The 22,391-nt window shown below is 42.3% G+C and overlaps 1 protein-coding gene across 2 annotated transcripts in view; it reads left to right on the forward strand.

The window, feature by feature from the left end:
* LOC113013133 (voltage-gated potassium channel subunit beta-2-like) overlaps positions 1-19,412 on the forward strand; it is a 250,829-nt gene extending 231,417 nt beyond the window's left edge. For both annotated transcript variants that reach the window (XM_026153785.1, XM_026153786.1), the window contains one exon: positions 18,788-19,412. In XM_026153785.1, coding sequence (XP_026009570.1) covers positions 18,788-18,862 — 75 coding nt within the window. In that variant the 3' untranslated portion in view covers positions 18,863-19,412. The remainder of the gene's footprint in view (positions 1-18,787) is intronic.
* The last annotated feature ends 2,979 nt before the right edge of the window (positions 19,413-22,391 follow it).

The raw sequence follows: 22,391 nt of genomic DNA on the forward strand, positions 1-22,391 counted from the left end.
TTCAAACTCCTTTAATTTTAAATATGTTCATATTGTCTATTTTGTAAAATGTTCAGATCGTCTATTCTTATTTAATTCGCTTAATGTACAGAATTCCCCTGCTTGCTGCATACAATGCTACTTCACCTAATGTATATAATATATAATGCTGTTCCTCCCCCCTCCCCTTTTTTTTTTTGCACAAGTCGGGGAGCGTGTCAGGTTAGATTTCACTGTGTGTTATATTTGTATAACTATGCACGACTAAAAGAACTTGAACTTGAGCAAAGATTGGCATCTAGGTCAAAATCAAAATCTGCGAAAGTCATTCAGGAGTTTATGAAGTCATATAAAGTGATTTAGAGCTTTTTCCCCTTTTTCCCCTTTTTTCCCCTCGACTTTTTCTTAATAGATAATAGATTTCTTGCACAGACCCAAAGTTGGGACTATAAGGCAAAAGTTTTATCTGACCATAGTCCAGTATTGCTACAATTAGCAATAGGAGATAGAGCTAATATACCAAAATAGCGATTTATAAATGTTTTGTTGTCAGATAATATTTTGGTAAATGAAATAAAGGATCAAATCAAACTATTTATTTCAATAAATGATATACCTGATGTTATATTTCCACTGTAGTGTGAATACACTATTAGAGCTTATGCCGAGTCAGACTGCACACACAATCGTTTGTTTACAAGTTGACTTCTTCTTTATTGGGATCACACAGGATGGTATGGCGCGGAGCGGATGTGTTTGACTCCATTAGCTTTCAGGAACACCCTGAATTCCTCAGAACAGAACTGCGGTCCGTTATCACTCACCAGGACGTGGGGAATGCCATGGCGACTAAAGAGACCCCGTAGCACTTGTATGGTTTTACCAGCTGTGGTGCTATCCATAATATGCACTTCAGGCCACTTGGAATGTGCATCTACCACCACCAGGTACATGTGACTTTCAAATGGACCCGCAAAATCCACATGGATCCGTTCCCACGGACAGGAAGGCCACAGCCAAGGGTGTAAAGGTGCTAACCCAGGCTCTTTTTGCATACGCTTACAAGAGTGGCAGGCTTTAGCTTGAAGCTCAATTTGAGAATCAATGCCAGGCCACCAAACATAGCTGCGAGCTAAGCTCTTCATCCTCACCATCCCTGGATGTGCAGTGTGGAGCTCTTTCAGGACATGAGAGCGCAGCTTAGGTGGCACAACCACCCTCACGCCCCACATAAGGCATCCCTGCTGTATTGTGAGTTTATGTCTGCGCATCAGATAGGGTGACAGCTCTTGATCTGTGTCCTTTGTTGCTGGAAAACGTCCAGTTATTACCATTTCCAGCACACGAGACAAAGTGACATCAGACAAAGTGTCACATCTGATCTCGGCGACACTGACTGGTAATGTGTCCAGCTGAGATGCGTAGAATACCTCAACTGCTCCCTGTTTCTCTTTCTGTGCAAGGGGCAGAGGTAAACGTGACAGACCGTCAGCATTGGCGTGATGTGCCCCCTAAGGTGTGTGTGCTGACAGAAGGAGCGCCCAACGCTGCATTCGCGCAGCTGCCATTGATGGTGTACCTTTTACTGGACTCAGAATTGAGGTCAGTGGGCGATGATCAGTGAGCAAGGTGAACTTGTTACCATGGAGATACTGGTGAAACACTCCAAAAACAATTGCCAACGCCTCCCTCTCGATCTGAGCATAGTTTCGTTCAGCTTTGCTGAGGGTTCGTGAAGCATAAGCAATTGGCCGTTCTTGGCCATCAGGCATGACATGTGAGAGCACGGCTCCAACGCCATATGGTGAAGCGTCACATGCCAAACGGAGAGGCAGTTCAGGATTGTAGTGGGTGAGTATTTTTGGTGAGGCCAGACGTTCTTTAGCTTTCTGGAAAGCTGACTCGCAGGCTGATGTCCACTGCCATTTCTTCTCTTTACTGAGTAGCTCATTCAGCGGCTTCAGGACTGTAGCTAAATCAGGTATGAAACGTCCATAATAGTTGAGCATTCCCAGAAAAGAACGTAACTGGCTGACATCAGCTGGTGCTGGAGCTTCCATAACGGCACGCACCTTTTCTGGTGATTTGTGTAACCCTGCCGCATCAATTATGTGGCCCAGGTATTCCACCGATTCTTGGAAAAACAGGCACTTCTCCTGTTTGAGGAGGCCATAGTCCTCCAGCCTGCCCAAAACTGCCTTAAGGGTTCTCAGGTGTGTCTGTTTATCTGGACCACTGACGAGGATGTCATCCAGATAACAATGGGTGTATGGTAGGCCGAGAAGCACTTGATCCATAGCCTTCTGAAACAATGCAGGTGAAGACGCCACTCCAAAAGGCAAGCGATTGAAACGGAACAGCCCTTTTTGTGTCGAAATAGTCAGCAGCTTCTTAGACTCCTCTTCTACCGCCATCTGTAGGTAGGCATTTGCTAAGTCTAGCTTACTGAAATGCTGACCTCCTGCTAGAGAAGCAAACAAGTCCTCAATGCGTGGAAGTGGGTACTTATCCACACAGAGCTGCGAATTAAGAGTGACCTTGAAATCACCACAGAGTCTCACTGAGCCATCCTTCTTGTTGACAGGGACCACGGGCGTAGCCCAATCACTATGCTCCACTGGTGTGATCACCCCAAGCTCAGTCAGGCGTTTCAGTTCTGCCTCCACCCGAGGGCGGAGAGCATAAGGCACGTTATGTGGTGGATAGAATTTGGGGACACTATCATGCCTAAGAGTCAATCTGGCTTTAATTCCTTTCATTGTGCCCAGCTCCTTAGAGAAAACGGCTGAGTGTTTCTTTAGCACAGCCTCCAGATTGTCATTTCCGCTTTGTTCTCTGGCATGGACCATCTTTAAGTCTTTCCAGTTCAGCTTAATCACTCTCAGCCACTCCCTACCAAACAGTGGTGGAGCATCCACCTTTACCACGTACAAGGGTAGAGTTGCGCGCTGCTTATTCAGTTCAACTTGCACCTTGATGACCCCTTCTGGTGCCAGCGGCTCCCCAGTGTACGTTTTCAGCATGATGTCAGTGGGTTGCAGCGGCAACTGACTCAGCATACTTTTATATTGTTCCCATGGAATCAAAGACACAGCAGCCCCTGTATCCAGCTCCATCTCCATTTTCTTCCCGTTAACTACAGGCATTAGGGAGATACGTGAATATTTCTCTTTTCGTGACAAAGAATACAGCTCCAATTCACTATCAGTGTCGGGTCTGGTTCCTTCACTTTCACTCTCCTCTGCAGCAACATGATGAATTCTCCTCTTTTTGTCCTTTGCTCTGTTTTTAACTGCATTGCCTTTCAGCTCAGGCTTCCCCTCTTTCTCTTTCCTGTTCCAATCTTGGCTGCTTCTGGCTCTACCTTTACACATGCGTTTCGTGTGGCCCTTCCTTCCACACTGGTGACAGTCACGGTCTTTGTACCAGCAGTCATCATCAGTATGATTAATTTTCCCGCAGCGGCGGCATTTATCACCTTTATGTGACAGCACCGCATTCACTTTAAGGGAACCACTCAACTGCTGCACTTCACGTGTTGCTGTCTCTGCCGACACAGCATAATCAACTGCTTTGCGAAACGTCAGATCATTTTCAGTCAAAAGACGCTTCTGCACAGTTTCACACTTTAATCCACACACAAATCTGTCTCGTAGAGCATCTTCCAGATACGCACCAAACTCGCAATGTTCTGACAGTCTTTTCAGCACCGCCACATACTGTGCGACCGTTTCTTCTTCCCCCTGATTCCTCTTGTGAAACTGGAACCTTTCAGCTATTACCAGCGGTTTGGGAGCAAAATGAGCTTGCAAAACACCCACAATATTGTCATACTGCATTGTCCCAGGCTTGCTTGGCGCCACTAGATTACGCAGCAGACCGTACGTCTTGGGACCCATCACACTCAGCAGCACCGGGACCCGTTTCTCAGGCTGAATGTCATTAGCAAGGATGTAATGCTCAAAACGTTCAATATACATCGCCCATTGCTCACCAGCATCATCAAAGGGGTCCATCTGCCCAATCATTCCAGCCATGATGTATCCGCTGTCCACAGCCAACACTGTCGTTTCTGACTCGTCTGCGAAAAAGCAGCTAGTAGCTAGCTCTGATGCTAATTCACCACGCGATCGTCCGTTTTCCGTCCAAACTCGGCCACGCAGTCAGTTCATGCTCAGTAGACGGCCAAGTCTTCCAGACGTCACAACTCGTCGCCAATTTATGTTATATTTCCACTGTAGTGTGAATACACTATTAGAGCTTATGCCGAGTCAGACTACACACACAATAGTTTGTTTACAAGTTGACTTCTTCTTTATTGGGATCACACAGAAGTAACACACACACATAACTGGGCGTGGTGCCCCCTACTGGCGATGGCTTGCATAGCACACAATAATTCTTGGTTCATACATAACACCTGAAATTACGAGATCCACATCATGGGACACATTAAAAGCCTACTTGAGAGGCCAAAACATCTCACTGAGTTGTCATAGACACTAGCAATGAAAAGAAAGAGAGTCAAACATAACAATGGAACTTTTAGAAATAGATCAAGAATATGCCATCTCCAAACTTTATAAAAAAGGTCTCACTGCAGACAGAACTTAAATTGCTTTACACAAACGACACAACAAGATTACACTTTACCCTACCGCCTACTGGTGTTGGCCAGAGGGGCCGATGGCGCGATATGGCAGCCTCGCTTCTGTGTGTCTGCCCCACGGCAGCTGTGGCTACAAGTGTACAAGTGTTGCCTCCACCAGTGTGTGAATGCGAGAGTGAATAGTGGAATTGTAAAGCGCTTTGGGTGCCTTGAAAAGCGCTATATAAATGCAATCCATTATTACTTACACAATTTTGTCATAAGCACTATGAACACGGAGAAAAAAACAGGTAGTTTACTAGCAAGGAAAATTAAAGAAGTTACAGTATCCAGATTGATCACAGAAATAAGAACTAGTACAGGGCAAATAACAACTGATCCAAAGATAATTAATGATATATTCCGAGAATATTACGCAGCACTTTACTCCTCAGACTCACAAAAAGATCCAGACATAATTGAAAGTTTTTTCGATTCTATCCAAGTTCCATCTATCAATATAGAACAGGGGTAGGCAACCTTTCTGATGAGGAGTGCCATTTAAAGTTTCCTCAGAAGTCAGTGTGCCATACGATTGCATTAGCAATAAATTTAATAACGCTCTATATTAACGGTTACACACTATATAGAACCACTTTATAGAATTATATTTGTTCGCAGATGTTGGCAGCTATCAGCAAATAATTATCAGCTATTTTGAAACAAAAAAAAGACACTTTTTATCCAAAACAAGAACTCTATAACAGCAAATGAACTGTACAACAGAAAATACAAATGCTATTTATGGTGTCCTCACAACAATGATAAGAAAAATAAACTGGGCCAATATGGCATGTTTGTTAATACACTCTGATCTCTGGTCTCCCACTCAGAGACATAGGTCTCCAAGTGTCCAGCATTCAGATGGCTACCTGAGGACATTCATGTGAGAGAAAATCTGCTCACACAGATATGTAGAGCCAAATACTGTCAATAAGGCCTCTGCAATGTACTTGTCAGGTAGTGATGTCCAGCAGTTGAAAATGCACGCTCCATGAACACGCACAGCTATGGATTCCAGCTGCTTCGATGTTATATGTATGATTTCTATACATTTTACGTCAGATAAAAACTTTGGTTGTAAGATTCAGATAATTATTTAATAAAAGCGAGACATTTTAAATGAGAATAAGAAAGTATTTCTTTGTGTCCCCTACCTGGCCCCCTGGCAAAACTTTGCTAGACCCGCCCCTGCATAGTTACCAGCTGTCAGCTACATAAAAAAAAAAGGATCCTGGTGTTATTTGTCTCTCAAAAACAGTTCTTAACTTCCATTCAACTCATTCACTTAAAAGATAAACCTGTTTCTCCATCACCTGTTCAGCTCTGATGATTCAGTAAGGACATCTACTCGTTCCATCTTCATGTTTCCCTCTCACCAGATATACAAACCGATATCATGACCAGCAGCTTTTATAGCTGTAGCTCCAGCAAACATCAGCTAATACTAGAAAGTAATATTAAATACATTCTAACAACAGCTAATCAAGATTAAATGTGCTGCTGCTGTTTAGCGCGACATCCGCCGGTTTCCTCTTTCTGGCGCAAAGTGGGAGATAAACAAGCAAGAGAGAAAAGCTGATCAGCTGATCATTGATCCGTTTCATGATTGAAGAAGAAACAGGAGAGGGAGGGGGAGAGAATGAGAGAAGAAGAGGCAGCTGTGCAGCGTAACGACAGAATAACTCCAGTTTTGTGTCTTTTTCCATTCTAGCTGAAGTATGGGACAAACTGTCCCTTTTCACCTCAACACGAAACGCGTAATATTTTCTCTCAATGTGTAATATTTTCTCTCAATGCAGGACGATTCCATCTTTTTACGGGATGGTTGGCAACTCTACTAACTAACCTTATGAATTAAATCAAGTTCAACATCAGTAACATCAATGCACCCACCCAGCTGTATAGAAACTCCGTCATGTTAGCTAGTACGCAGTACGAGTTATTGTAACTGACTGTAAAAAGTCAGCACAACGAAAATAAACTACACCTAAACTTGGTTTATATCTGACCCAGATAGACTGCAGGTCATAACTTCTTACCTGAAGTTCAGTTCACCTGACACTCGGACCGGCGGCTGCCTTGGGGCTCTCCTCCTGCCTCTCTCATCCACCTGTTGGCCTCCACCCCTTGCTAATTTTACTGAATCTGAGGAAGCACCACCATAGCCACCATAGTGGCTGTAGCTCAGGAGGTAGAGCAGGTCATCTACTGATCGGAAGGTTGGTGGTTTGATCCTTGGCTCCTCCAGTCTGCATGTCAAGTATTCTTGGGCAAGATACTAACCCCAAGTTGCTCTCCGATGCGTTCCTCGGAGAATGTAGTTAGAAAGCACTAAGTATAGATGAAGTGCTTGTGAGAATGGGTGTGATTGGGTGAATGTGGCATGTTGTATAGAGCGCTTTGAGTACTCCGAGAGAGTAGAAAAGCGCTATATAAGAATCAGTCCATTTACCAAACAACTGAGTTATTTTTACACACTGACCAGCATCTGGCCAATCCACCGCCTTTTATTGTTTATACCGTTACAAAGAAAGAAAGAAAAAGTCACTGGGCCACCCAACAAAGGCCCAGTATGTCGGATGGCCAGTCCAGCTATGGTCGTGCCATCAGTTAACCCTCCGCGTGCCAACTGTGGCACGCGTGCCTAGGGTTGCCGACCCCTGGTATAGACCAATAAGTCTATTGAATGTAGATAACAAAATATTGGCAAAAAGTTTGGCTATGTGATTGGAGATAGTTCTCCCAACAGTTGTGTCGCAGGACCAAACGGGATTTGTTAAAAATAGACAGTTATTTTTTAATATTAGAAGGCTGTTTAATGTTATATACACACATAATACTTACGATCAATCTGAAATACTACTCTCACTAGATGCGGAGAAGGCCTTTGACAGGGTCGAGTGGGATTTCCTCTGTCAAAGTTTGGCATAGGCCCTAATTATATCTCACTTGTTAAGCTGCTTTATAGAAAGCCCCGGTTAACACAAATAATATAATTTCTAGTCCTTTCCTCCCTCCATCGCTCTATGAGACAAGGGTGCCTTCTGTCCCCATTGCTTATTTGCACTTGTTATAAAACCTCTTGCCATTCAATTATGCTTCCTATATAAAGGAATAAGGAGATTTGGTGTAGAACATAAGGTGTCTCTCTCTATGCAGACAATTTGTTGCTATATATCACGGAACCTACTAAATCATTGCCAAAAATTATGACAATTTTAGCAGAATTTGGAAAAATCTCTGGATAAAAAATCAACCTAAAAAAAAGCATATTGTTTCCTAATTGTTCTTCAGAAAAGTTAGATAGCACTACATTGACTTTGTTTCCTTTTACTACCTCAAATACTTATATCTTGGAGTAACGATAACCCGTGAATTCTCTGGCCTCTTCAAACATAATTTCATTCATTTGTACCATCAAACTGAGGAGAACTTTGAGAGACTGTCTAAATTGCCCATCTCGCTTGCTGGCCGAATAAATGTCATTAGGATCGACACTTTACCCAAAGTTTTATTTCTGTTTCAATGCATCCCAATATTGATCACAAAAACATTTTTTTAAGAAATTAGACCAATTAATTTCTCAGTTTACCTGGAACAGGAAGATGCACAGAATAAAAAAGACATTTCTCCAAAGACCCAATATTGTAGGAGGTATGGGGTTGCCCTGCTTTCAGCTCTATCATTGGGCCTGTAACATACATTGTTTTTTGGGTGGGAGAACATGGACCTGATTGGGAACGGATGGAAAGTATGACTTTTTTCCCTAATACTCTTAAATCGTTGGTTCATTCAAATTCAGATCTGGGTAAGCATAAATGTAAAAATCCGGTAGTGCCCAACTCACTAAAAATTTGGTCTCAGATTAGGAGGCATTTTCATTGGTGCCAATGTTCAATCTTTACTCCATTAATTCATAATCAAGGACACACATTGTTCTCAAGATCCACATTCCAGCTATGGACTTCCAAAGGGATAGACACAATTAAAGGATCTGTTTATTGATAATAATTTTCCTTCGTTTCAACACCTTCAGCAAAAATTCTCCATAGAAAACAGAGATTTTTTTCAAGTACTTACAAATATGTCACTTTATTAAAGAAACGTTTCCATCCTTTCCCAATGAACCACAAAGGCTCGCTTCAGATGACCTGTTCCTGGTGAACCCGCTAAAGACAGGAGCTATTTCCAAGATCTACAATCAATTTTCATAAATCGAAAACACAACTACATTGGAACATTTGAGGAATGCTTGGAGCGAGGAACTGGGTATTGATATCACTGAAGATCAATGGACTAAAGCACAAGAGCTGGTTCACTGCTGCAGACACTGTCATGAACCAAAGTTCCACGCACAAGCTGGACCCAGGCGCAGAACACACACACAGTGGTACGAGAGAACAAAAAATAAACTTTATTATAACTGAGGGTGTCCGAGGCTTGCATTGTTATGAATCACGGTTCGGTTCGGTTTGATACTTTGGTGTCATGGTTCGATATTTTTTCGATACAAAAAAATGTTCATGCCTTTTTAATTTGTCATTTATTAAAAATATAAATATATATATTTAACTCAAAAGTACAGTTTCTGATTGAGAAATCACTCATCTTTGGAAAAGAGAGTTTATTACAGAGAAATGGCTCTTTCCAAAATAAAAGCTCTACTATACCCTTCTTCTGGGCTATATTCTCAGCAGCATATTAAACATATCAGGTCCCCATGAGGAGAATCATGTGCTAACGGCTGTCTAAATGACTCAGGTAAAGTTTGTAGCATGCCTGCTTGTTGTTTTTGTCTGCTTCCACTTGTCTTTGCACTAGGATGATGTCGGCGTAAATGTGCAGTCCTATTCATTGTGTTCCCACTAGTGTTGTCAGCGTTAATCCTGTTAAAATGACATTAACGCCATAACGCTGCAAATCTCCGTTAATGAGTTACCGTCCCATGTGTGGGGCTGGACGGCGTCAACACATTAACGAGCTAACTGCGCTAACGCACTAGTTCCCACCAATGTAATTGAGCATTGCGTGGCACATCCGACATACTGTTTTACTTTTGTCCATGACGCGCTTACCATCAGGGTCATACTTCACATGAAAACTAAAATAGTTCCAAACACCAGATCTAAATGAGGGTGGGGGAGGTTGAATTTCGGCTAGCGTTGAGGCAGTTGCCATGTTGCAATGAGCTTAACTTCTGTCTCGCTAGCTTGCGCTGCGCTCAGTTGATCTGCGCTCGACAGTGCAGCCTAGGCGGAGTAGTCGAACGCAGATCCACTGAGCTGTCAACACAGACAGCATCGTCAGAAGAAAAGTTGATAAAATAAATTAAAAATTTTGTATTGTTCGATACATATGCGTACCGAACCGAAAGCACTGTATCGAACGGTTCAATACCGATACGAGTATTGTTGCACCCCTACTATGTCACGGTCCTGGGTCGTTGACCCAGCGTTTTCTGTTTAGTATGATGATTGTCTTCTGTTCTAGTTTATTCTGTTTTTGGTATTCTGTGTCCTCCCTGTGCCCTGTTTGTGTCCCTGAGTTCGTGTTGTGGATTTCATGTTTTACTTTGAAGGTCTGTGTCTGTTGTCACTGTGTTCGGCTTTTATCCTCCGGTTGTCTTGTGTATTAGGATCAGCTGTGCTTCCCACCTGTGTGTCATTACCTGGTCTCCTTGTGTGTGTGTATATATAGTGGGTGTCGGTCTGCGTTCCTTGTCGGCTCGTCTGCGTTTCATGGTGTTCTGTTCCTTAGTCTGCGTCTCTCTGCCCCTAACCCCGTTTCGTATGATCTCAGTCATTGCCTGTATTTTGGGTCCTTTTCCTCCAACACCACGCAGCTCGCCCCGGCAGCTGTGACAATAGACTAATAAGTAATCTGGGAGAGATGGCCTCCTCCTATATCTCCCATATCTGCTCTAAACTTGTACATATATTGTACTGTTCTGTTCTGTTCTGTGATTGTTTATGTAATGATACTTATGTTTTATGTATGTTTGATGTTAATAAGAAAACCAATAAAAAAGATTTTGGAAAAAAAACAACAACAAATGAACGTTACTAGGGGGTGGCTGTAGCTCAGGTGGCAGAGCGGATCAGCCACTAACCAGAAAGTCGGTGGTTCGATCCCAGGCTGCTCCAGTCTGCATGCCAAATATCCTTGGGCAAGATATTAATCCCATGTTGCTCTCCGATGCATCCATCGGAGTGTAAATGTGTACTAGATACTTAGCACTTAAGTCTGTGAAGGTTCTCGGTCATCGTAGTCAAAGGAGCTTGCAAAGAAAAGCGTCTGGACTTCTTTAAGTTACTTGAAGACGTTTCACCTCTCATCCGAGAAGCTTCTTCAGTTCTAAGGTCAAATGGTGGGGAGTCCCAGATTTAAACCTAGTGGGAGTATCCCCCCACAGAGGGACAAAAGGACCCCCTGATGATCCTCTAATTGCCTGAGCCAAGGTGTGAAACTGGGTGTGGGTCCCAATCAGCTAGAGTTTCGGGTGAGCTCATTGTGAAACCATGTGAATTCCTGAGGTCAGATTGTGTCAGGATGTGAGTGGGCGTTAAGGCGTCTGGGGAGGGAACTCAAAATTAGGACCCTACAACACCGGGCAGAACATTTTCCCTCTAAGCCTGAAGGAAAAAAGAAGGAACACACACATGTAAAGGAAACACTCAAAACGTGCGGCTATCCTAAATGGGCGTTCTTAAAGTCAGCAAAGAGGCACAGAAAAGAAGATCAGACACAAGCGAGTAGGGATGGGTACCGGTATCATGGCACCGGTTCTGACATAAACGGTAGTAACCAGACCGAAAAGCAGCGCACATTTCGGTGCTTTATTTCGGTGCTTTTTTTTCCTCAGATGTCACATACTTTGAATTCTAGCCAATCATTTTACGTTTCCGAGGATAGTAGGTGGGTCCAGGTACGTACGTTCTTTTAGAGCAGAGCTACAGATTAAAAATGCCCAAGGCGAAGCGGTCAAAACTCTGGCTGTACTTCACAGCAAAATATGCAAACGCCTGCAACAAGTGTTTTAAAGTGATACTGTGCAAAGGAGGTAACACCTAGAATCTGATGAAAAAGCCAAAAAATGCGCCGTATTTGATAGCTTGCTGCAAGACCACACCGAGCACATCTACTGCGGGTGTGGTGCCTGTTATCGGACCCGGAGTTAGCAACATCCCCCAAAAATCCGAAGAGTAGAGTCCTGGCCCCTAGCCCTGCCAGTGTAGCTGAAATGATGATGGATGATGATGGCAGCAGCAGCCGTTCTTCTCTGCGTGAGTAGCTTAATGTTGTTCGTGTGTAATTTACGTTGAGTAGGCTAACCACGGTATTAAATTAATGCATGTAAGGTGACCTAGCAAACACCGTCGTAGTTACATGCAGCTGTCTTCTTGTTTGATGGCAGATACTCCCTTCACCCTGGCCAAAAAGGCTAAAATGACCAAAGAAAAAGTGGAAAACAGTTAAACATGAGAGGTTTTTGGACAAAGTTTGTGTTTTTTCCATTGTTTAAGCACTGCTTCCAGCCAAGAGTGATACCATATATGCCCTATAGCTGCAGAAAAGGCTAACATTGTTATCTTTTTACAAAAAAAACAGCTGAACGTGAGAGGTTTTTCGACCAATTTTGTGTTCTCCATTCTTTAAGCACCGGTTTGAGCACCGTTTAAGCACCGGCACCGTTTCAAAAGTACCGGTTTGGCACCGGTATTGGATAAAACCTAAACGATACCCATCCCTACCAGCGAGGGAGGATAAGAAAGACAGACGCAACAACATTGTCATCCCCTATGTAGCCGGTGTATCAGAAAAACTCAGGAGAGTTTTCTCCAAGCATGACATCCTGGTGCATTTCAGACCCAGCAACACGCTCAGACAAAAACTGGTTCACCCGAAAGACAAAACGCCAAAACACAGACTTAACAATGATGTACAGTGCAGCGAGGAATGTCCAGACCTCTACATTGGAGAGACCAAACAGCCACTTCACAAGCGGATGGCACAACACAGAAGAACCACCTCCACAGGACAAGACTCAGCAGTCCATCTGCATCTTAACACTCTTTCGAGGATGCCAATGTTCACATTTTTGACAGAGAGGACAGATGGTTTGAAAGAGGAGTGAAAGAAGCCATCTGTGTCCACTGTGAGCGACCATCTTTGAACAGAGGCGGTGGTTTACGACTCCAACTGTCTGCCATCTATAATCCAGTTTTGAGTTCCCTCCCCAGACGCCTTAACGCCCACTCACATCCTGGGCCAGGTTTCACAATGAGCTCATCCGAAACTCTGGCTGATTGGGACCCACACCCAGTTTCACACCTTGGCTCAGGCGATTAGAGGACCATCAGGGGGTCCTTTTGTCCCTCTGTGGGGGGATACTCCCACTAGGTTTAAATCTGGGACTCCCCACCATTTGACCTTAGAACTGAAGAAGCTTCTCTGATGAGAGGTGAAACGTCTTCAAGTAACTTAAAGAAGTCCAGACGCTTTTCTTTGCAAGCTCCCTTGACCTTAGCACTTAAGCTTAGAAGTGTTTGTGTGAATGGGTGTGATTGGGTGAATGAATTAGCTGTATAAAGCGCTTTGAATGCTCGGACAGAGTAGAAAAAGAGTAGAAAAGTAGAAAAGCGCTATGTCAGAACCAGTCCATTTACCATTTATTACAGCAAGTGAAAAACCTCAATACACACTAGTTCAGTGGCTAAGTGAAGGCAGTGATTATGACGTGGGGATATCTACACAAGTACACTTGGACTGATTAAAACAGTATATACAAAGGGTGGGGCTGATACACACACTGACAGCTGGAACTACTATGACTGGCACCTGGCGAAGAAGTAGGCAATGAAGGGCTTATAAAGTGAACTAGGAGTAGACTGTAACTATGAACAGACGCTGTAAACAGGAAGCCAAATCGCTGCCTTGGTTATGGCCTTTTTTTTCTCCCCTCTCTGGATGAGCAGTTTAAGGGTAAGGACTAGCAAAGGTGGCCCCCATCATTTATGGGGGCCACCTTTTTAAGCATACACCCGTAGCCGGGTTTCGATGGCACTGGGATGGCAAGGGGAGAGCGACAGGCTGCCACGGCAGCCTCCTCTTCCAGCCTACCTCCCTACCGGCCTTCCCTCCCACTCAGATTGACTGGCAAACGTGGCCTGTCATCGGAGGGCCGTCCCCAGTGCACTGGTGCCGGTGCCTTCGGCAGTCCATTCCAACGGTCCGCAGGCTTGCCTCTAGTGCCGATCAGGAGGTCCAGCACAACGGTTGGAGGGGGTGGTGATCCCCTCTGGGGCACCCCGGCCGCTTTGTTTACTCTAGAGCACAGGTGTCGAACTCCGGGCCTCGAAGGCCAGTGTCCTGCAGGTTTTAGATGTGTCCTTGATCCAACACAGCTGATTTAAATGGCTAAATTACTTCCAGTTCTCCAGAGGCCTGGTAATGTACTAATCATTTGATTCAGGTGTGTTAACCCAGGGTGAGATCTAAAACCTGCAGGACACCGGCCCTCGAGGCCTGGAGTTTGACACATCCTGCTCTAGATAACCTGGAGCAAATTGCTGGCCCTCCACTCATTTGAATTAGAGTGTTCAAATGAGACATTAATTTTAATGTCTGCCCTAGCAAGTGGTACTTTATGTGCCTTTAATGGTGACCACGGGTAACGGGGAATCAGGGTTCAATTCTGAAGAGGGAGCCTGAAAAACAGCTACCACATCCAAGGAAGGCAGCAGAGTGCAAATTACCCACTCCCGACTTGGGGATGTAGTGACGAAAAATAACAATACAGGACTTTTTCAAGGCCTGTAATTGGAATGAGTACACTTTAAATCCTTTAACAAGGATCCACTGGAGGGCAATCTGGTGCCAGTAGCCGCGGTAATTGCAGCTCTAATGGCGTATCTTAAAGTTTCTGCAGTTAAAAAGCTCGTAGTTGGATCTTGGGAATGAGCTGACGGTCTGCCACATCTGTCCCAGCCCCTGCCACCTCGGTGCTCTTGGTTGAGTGTCCCGTGGGGTCCGAATCGTTTACTCTGGAAAATTTAGAGTGTTCAAAGCAGGCCCGTTCAGCTGAATACCTCCGCTAGGAATAATGGAATAGGACACTATTCTATTTCTATTCTGTGGGTTTTCTCTCTGATCTGGGGTCATGATTAATGTAGCGCTGAATTAGCTCCATGGCTAACTTTAGCATTAGCGTGCAGTGGCACTTAAACTGCTATTATTGTTATCACTGTGAGCTCTCTTGGCAACTAGAAGGCTCTACACTGTACCATCATATATTCTCTGTTCAGACAGCAGTGGACAACTTTAACTGTGGTGTTGGTATTGTTCACATACACCAGCAGACCTCCTCTGTGCTTCTTACTCTTTGTTCCTGTCCTCTCTGAGCGTAGCGTGGCCGTCTAATTCAATCGCAGTGTCTGGGGTAAAAGAGTCCAGCCAAGTCTCTGTGATGATCATAACACAGTAATCCCAACGGTGTGAGGTGATCCGCAGTTGTTGTATAGTGACCGTGAATTGGTGAGGAAGAGAGTCAGAATAGTCAGTCTGTGTGAGTTAGCTCTTAGCTTAGTCCTCAGCCCCTGCTCTCTTCCCCCTCTTCTGTTTCCTGTGCCTCTGTCGCCTACGCCAGCGGTCCCCAACCTTTTTTGCCCGACAATAATTTCACGCCTTTAAGGTGTCGCGGATAAATACAACAAAATAAAAGTAGTACCTGTACCGAAAAAAAGAAAATTTATTCATAACACACGTGAAAAGACCCAGGAAAACTGAGTAAACGATAAAAACGATAACAAAATAACGCTGAAAACCGATAAAACCCCTGAAAACTATACATTTCACACCTGAGCCTCAACTCTCGCGGCCCGGTACCAAATGACTCACGGACCGGTACCGGTCCGAGGCCCGGGGGTTGGGGATCGCTGGCCTACGCCACTTCAGCGGTGGTATAATGAAGATGGAGTCCGTGTTCCTCTGGATGTTAGGGGGCATTGAGTCCTGGTCTTTGTCAGCAAGGGTGAACAGTTTTCTGTGGTTTAGAACCACAAGCAGTTCAGCTTTACTGTACTGGATATGTGCTCCTGTATGTCAGAGGAAAAGTGAAATAAAAATTATATATTATAATGTTATATTAATATATACAAGTATGATTCTTCTTTTTTTTTTTTTTTTTTTTGCCTGTCCCGTTTGGTTCTTTTGCCATTAGAATTGTTGTCTAAAGGCAAAGAAAGATGCCCAACGGATTTACTTTACCAAATGGACCATCCCAGCCTTGCCGTATTGGTCTACTTGATTCACCTTTGCTTTTATTGTTTATTTTATTTTCATTTGCTGAACACGGGACAGACTTGACTGGGGAAAAGAAAAGGGAGAAAGAAAGAGGGAAAGAAAAAGAGCGGGGAAGAGGGACAAGTGATAAAGAGCAAAAACCAAAAACCAACCAAACAAACAAACAAAAAATACATATATCAATCACCTGGATCACCTGTTGAGAAGGAAAAAAGAGAAAACAAGCAAAGAAAAAGAGAGCAATACAATAAACAACATCATCGCGATGATCTATGTGAATATAACAGTAAATACTAAATATTAAATATTATTGTGCAGCACGTAAGATCGACAGCGCACAGTGTTCTTTGAGGTAGCAGCCAAAAAGGGTGTAGTTTGTTTGCAAGTATGATTCAAAAAGAATAATTAACAACACTTCTTGTAAGGCATTAAAATCAGTCAGTTCAATTCAATTCAGTTTTATCTATATAGCGCCAAATCACAACAACAGTTGCCTCAAGGCATTTTATATTGTACAGTAGATCGTATAATAGTAGATACAGAGAAAAACCCAACAATCATATGACCCCCTATGAGCAAGCACTTTGGTTCTGCTGGAGGTTTCTTCCTGTTAAAAGGGAGTTTTTCCTTCCCACTGTCGCCAGAGGGTAGCAAACATTAACAACACAACAGAGGGCAAAGGCAAGCAAGGGGCTTAAATACACAGTTGAGTAATCAGAAAATGGGAAACAGGAGGGAAACACACCTGGGAGAAATTAGGGCTAACAAGACAGAGGGAAGTAACACCGAATACACTGACATAAGTCATGGACCTTCAAAGTAAAACAGGAAACAAGAAACAATTTACAAAGACGCAGACTTGACACTGAGAGACAGACTGAAAGAATAATAATAATCAAAACAGCGCAACTAAAGAATCTGAACATAAATTATGACACCGAAAAATACCAAAATACAAGAAACTTAAAATGCTGAGTCAAAATGACCCAAAACCTTGACAAGACCCCAATTTAGACAATCGCAGGCTCCCTCCCCACTGGAGAGGTGACATTCAATGTCACAAAGTCAGTCTCGATAGCCCTTACCACCACCCGACACATAATAATGTCATGACTGGATATTATTAAAATGGGCTATGCAAACATGGCCAATAACTTTTCATTTTGATGATTCAGGATAATTTGGGCACAAAACAAATTTCATTGTTTAAAAACTTCCAGACTTCACTTTATACAGTGTAGACAATGTGGACTCTCTAAACTAAATTTGTGGGATATGATCTTTCAAGTGATGCAGACCCAAACTGTTGTTGTTTGTATTTACTTAAACAGCATGCCTGTAGAATTAGCTGGAGTCATCAGCAACAGCATAGAACAATCGTAACACAAAGAAGACAGGAACAGATCAGTAAAGAAACAACTTTCCTGATTAATATAAATGACAATTACTAATATATTGGAAAACCAAAATACATATCACTCAGTTGATGTTTTTCTGTCCAACAGTTCCTTTTCTAGACTTGTAAGGATGCAATGTGGGGAGTGCTGGTCCCAAGCCTCAAAGACAGTAAGAAGCAAGCAGAGGGAGAAAAAACTCTAAAATTATTTAGAAGCTGATTTGATTCTTAATGGCTGTGCAACTGTTACAACTTATAACACAAAAGGTCAATGTAGACCTCATGCAACCAAATTAGACTAGCTTATATAGTACTTATTAATGTTTTTAAAAAGTCATTTAAAAACACCATCTACTACTGTGTCTAAATGTGTAGTGTTTGTTTTTCTTAAACAACCTAATTTAAATATAATCATTACATGCTTGTTAAAAGCTAACTTCAAATATATAAAGTTTCTAAGTACAATGACCAGATAAAACATATGGCAGTGTTTTTATGTAACCGCAAAATGTTTCTGACGACTCAACTGTGGAATTAAATTAATTCTTTAGAAGGACAAGCTAAATTATTTTCAACTATAAAGCCAACATAGACTTTAACCATTTAACAGGCCACTAATCTGGTTTATGGCTCTGGACTTTCACAACAAAACTTGTGTCTAAACACATTTTTTAACAAAACAAATACTATTGTTAATAATATTAATATTACTATCATTTACAATGTAATTAAAGAGAAATCTTCATTAAATATAAAAGCAGTTTACCTATGTTGCTGAAGAAAGGCTAGATTTGACATTAATAGATGCCACAGATGCACTGAAACTATCATAAAGCATTAAAAAAAAGCTACGATTAAAAGCATTAAAAAAGCTACCATTAAGCATTAAAGTTTTTTTTAAAAAAATACAGGGGTTAAGAATATACAGGTCATAAACGTTTATATGGATTAAAGAAGAGAAGCAAAAGAAGCAAAATTTGCAGCTTAGCTTTTCTTTCTTAAGACAACTCAAATAAACTGAGATAATTCGTGTTTTTTTTAAAATAAAAAACTCTTAACTTACTTAACAAATTAATAAAAACTGAGTTCAGTCTACTTAATATTTTTAATTAAACACAACATTGGATTTTACAGTGTACAAAGAAGGAATAGATCAACTAGGTATTAACTCCCTCATTTCCAAACACTCCAGACAGATGGCTGCCCCTTCCTGAGCCTAGTTCTGCCAGATGTTTATGTTTTGTCCCCTTAAAAGCAAGTGTTTCTTTCCTACTATTCCTAATTTCTTAGTTGCCGAGTGGTAGTGATTTGAGTGTTGGAGTTCTTGCTATTATTGTACTGTATTTATATCACAATACAAAATTTTACCACCTAATTTTGCCAAAGCTCTTTATTTAAAAAGCTAATAAAAAATAATAAAAGATTTTAAGTCATGGTAATGCTTTGTGTTTGTTTTACAGGTTCTTCCAAAGATGACCCTTTCCATCGTGTCTGAGATGGATTGCATCTTGGGAAACAAGCCATATAATAAATAGGAACTGAGGTCCTAGAAGTCCCTGAGATAAACTGAAAAGTTATACTCACATGTTGAAAGAGCTGGCAATAATATTAAAAAATAAATAAATCTGGAAACTGTTTTCAAAAAGATATAAGCAAGTAAAATGTTGTGCCAACTTAATCACTATTTGCACTTGTTTCCACTTAATAAAATGAACTTGAGCAGTATGGAATGCCTACTAAAATAGATACACTGTTTTGAACTAAGACACTAATACATGAAAAAAATCACCTGCAATGTAAGTTCGGGTTGATTCGTACTAAGGAACTGTTTTAAATGTCATCATCTAACTGAGCATGTAAAAAAAATTGCTTAATTTGCAAAATGGATTACATTTGTATCAAAAACATAAACTCCTTGCCTGAAAAGAAACTGAACACAATACATGTAATGACTGTTTATTGGCATGATTCCTTTGACTAGTTCCCACTCACATTTGAATTTCAATTTATTGATATTACTTGATATTACTTGATACTCATCTTAATGATATTAAGATGAGTGAGGTTTAATATGGGCCTGATGGATTTCTGACGCAATTCATAAATTGAGTTCACGCTAATTAAATATTACAGTTTTCTACTTATAGTAATTCATGTTTAATGTAGTTGTTAAGATTTTCTGTTTAATAAAACCTTTAACTTTACCAGCTTTTAAAGTCTCTTTTGTAATTACATTCAATTTGATTAATTATGAAACTTGAACTGAACCGAAATTTTACATGTGAGTTATCTTTTTTAGCCATCTTAATAGCTTGGGTGGCTGAGAGTTAGGATTAGAAAAGTAACACAATGATTCCCCCGCATGATCCACTGACAGCATACATGCCAACCCTCCCGATATTTCCGGGAGAATCCCAAATTTCAGTGTCCCTCCCAAAAATATCCCGGAGACACCATTCTCCCGAATTTCTCCTGATTTTCCACCTGAACAACAAAATTGAAAGACCATATGCCAGAATTCATAGCGCGGACCAGCCAATTCCAGTTTCCAACAATGGTGGCATCTAAGTTTTAATATTACACTTATTACTCTTTCTGAGTCGCAAAATAAACTTGTTTTCAGGCGAGAATGTAGCTATGTAAACTTCAAATATCTGAGCAGGGGAGAAGAGCAAAGTCCCGGCACATCGTTTTCAACCCCATACAGTCTTTCGCTACTCAGGTTTAACGTAATATATAAGTCACTCAGATAACTTAAAAATGTTATTGTTTGACTTTTTTCAATGTTTTATTTGTTCATGAGTACATTGGTTTCGCTGCAATTACAGTTATTAGATTAGACTTATTTATTAATCCCTCAGAAAATTAACTGATGAAAACAGCACAAAGTACCACATGTGCTGTCAGTGAAAGCTGCAGCTGTTTTATTGATAAAGTTAAAGACAAAAAGTCAAAAGGATTAATCACCCATGTAACTGTGTCACTATATGCCAGCATTAACAAGACCTGAGTATGGTGTTTCAGAGAGCTGCTGATGTCAGACCTGCAAAGCTTCCGTTTTAAACACTTGATGTACTCAGCTGCATGAAGAGCACATTTGATTTTCTCTGACACAATTAAATAAAACCTGATGAAAGTCAAAGGTCGTCACTTGTATGTCGAACTACAAACTTGTGATCTGGAATTCTTTCACAGTTTGATGATTCAGAGGTATTCATACCAGAGTAACCAGAGAGGATAATATATTTTTTAATATATAACTTTCTACAGGACTGAATATAATATCTTTATGTAACAGCCTCTGGGGAGTATCTGAGTATTTATAACATTACACAAACCAAAGGTCTCATCACAGTGTTCATGAAATGCTGGCTTTATCCATCTTCTGAGCTGGGCCTACGATGGAGCTCTAAAGATTTCTGTGTGAGGGAGCTGCTGGTGAAGATCAAGAGTCCTGCTTGATCAATGCGGTAAGCTTCAGTCTTCCTGGTGTTTCTTAAATGAAGCCTTCTAAATTATACCAGGTCCTGTGGTGCTGGCTGAGGCCATCTACATTACACCATGGCCTGTGCTGCTGCTTGAGGCATTCTTCACAACATCAGGGGCTGGGTTTCTGTTGGTAGAGGTCATCTACAGCACAACAGGGCCTGTGCTGCTGGCTGAGGCCATCTACAAAACATCAGGGCCTGTGCTGCTAGCTAAGACCATCAACATTGCAACAGGGCCTGTGGTGCTTTCTTGGGCCATTTAAATCACAACAGGGCCTGAGCTTCTGTTGGTAGAAGCCATCTGCATCACACCAGGGCATGTGCTGTTGGCTGAGGCCATCTATACAACATCAGGGCCTGTGCTGCTGGTTGAGGCCATCTTAATTGCACCAGGAGCTGTGTTGATGACTGATGCCATAAACACCATAGCAGGGCCTGTGCTGATAGCCAAGGCCATCTAGAGCACACCAGGGTGTGTGATGCTGGCTGAGGCCATCTACATTACACCAGGGCCTGTGCTGCTATCTTAGGCCATCTAGAGCACACCAGGGCATGTGCTGCTCGCTGAGGCCATCTGCATTACACCAGGGCCTGTGCTGCTAGCTAAGACCATCAACATCACACCAGGGCCTTTGTTGCTAGGTAAGGCCATCTACATTACACTAGGGCCTGTGCTGCAGGCTGATGCCATCTACATTACACCAGGGCCTATGCTCATGGCTGAGGCCACATACATTACAGCAGCTAAGGCCATCAACATCATAGCAGGGCCTGTGCTGATAGCCAAGGCCATCTACATTACACCAGGGTGTGTGATGCTGGCTGAGGCCATCTACACAACATCAGGGCCTGTGATGCTTGCTTAGGTCATCTAGATTACATGAGGGCCTGTGCTGCTAGCGAAGACCATCAACATCACACCAGGGCCTGTGCTGCTCGCTGAGGCCATCTACACATCATCAGGGCCTGTGCTGCTTGCTTAGGCCATCTACATTGCATGAGGGCCTTTGATGCTAGCTAAGGCCATCAACATTGCAACAGGGACTGTGCTGCTTTCCTAGGCCCTTTACATCACACCAGGGCCTGATCTTCTGTTGGTAGAGGCAATCTGCAGCACACAATGGCATGTACTGCTGGCTGAGGCCATCGACACAACATCAGGTCCTGTGCTGAGGCCACCTACATCACATCAGGGCCTGGGCTGCTGTTGGTAGAGTGCAGCCTGTTTTGCTGCTTGATCTGCAAAATTATTTCCTTTTGTGACAATATAATTGTCTTTTTGATGTCCTGCACATGTGCAAAGTGCCAATTGTTTTGGCAAGGTGATCACTTCCAGCAAGATTTTTTTTTCTTCTCTATAGATGCAACATTACATTCTCACTTGAGGCATTTTTAGATAATTTCTAGTTTTTCAAAGAATTCACACATCTCACACATCTTACATATTTCAAACTTTGAAATTAGGGTTTTATATATATATATATATTTTTTTAAACTTTGAATTGCTCACAATTCTAAAACTGGGCATTTGTAAATCTGTCACGGAGGAGCAGGGAGGACTCGGCGCAGACTGAAA

Source organism: Astatotilapia calliptera, chromosome 20 (genome assembly GCF_900246225.1).
Source record: "Astatotilapia calliptera chromosome 20, fAstCal1.2, whole genome shotgun sequence".
Lineage (NCBI taxonomy): Eukaryota > Metazoa > Chordata > Actinopteri > Cichliformes > Cichlidae > Astatotilapia > Astatotilapia calliptera.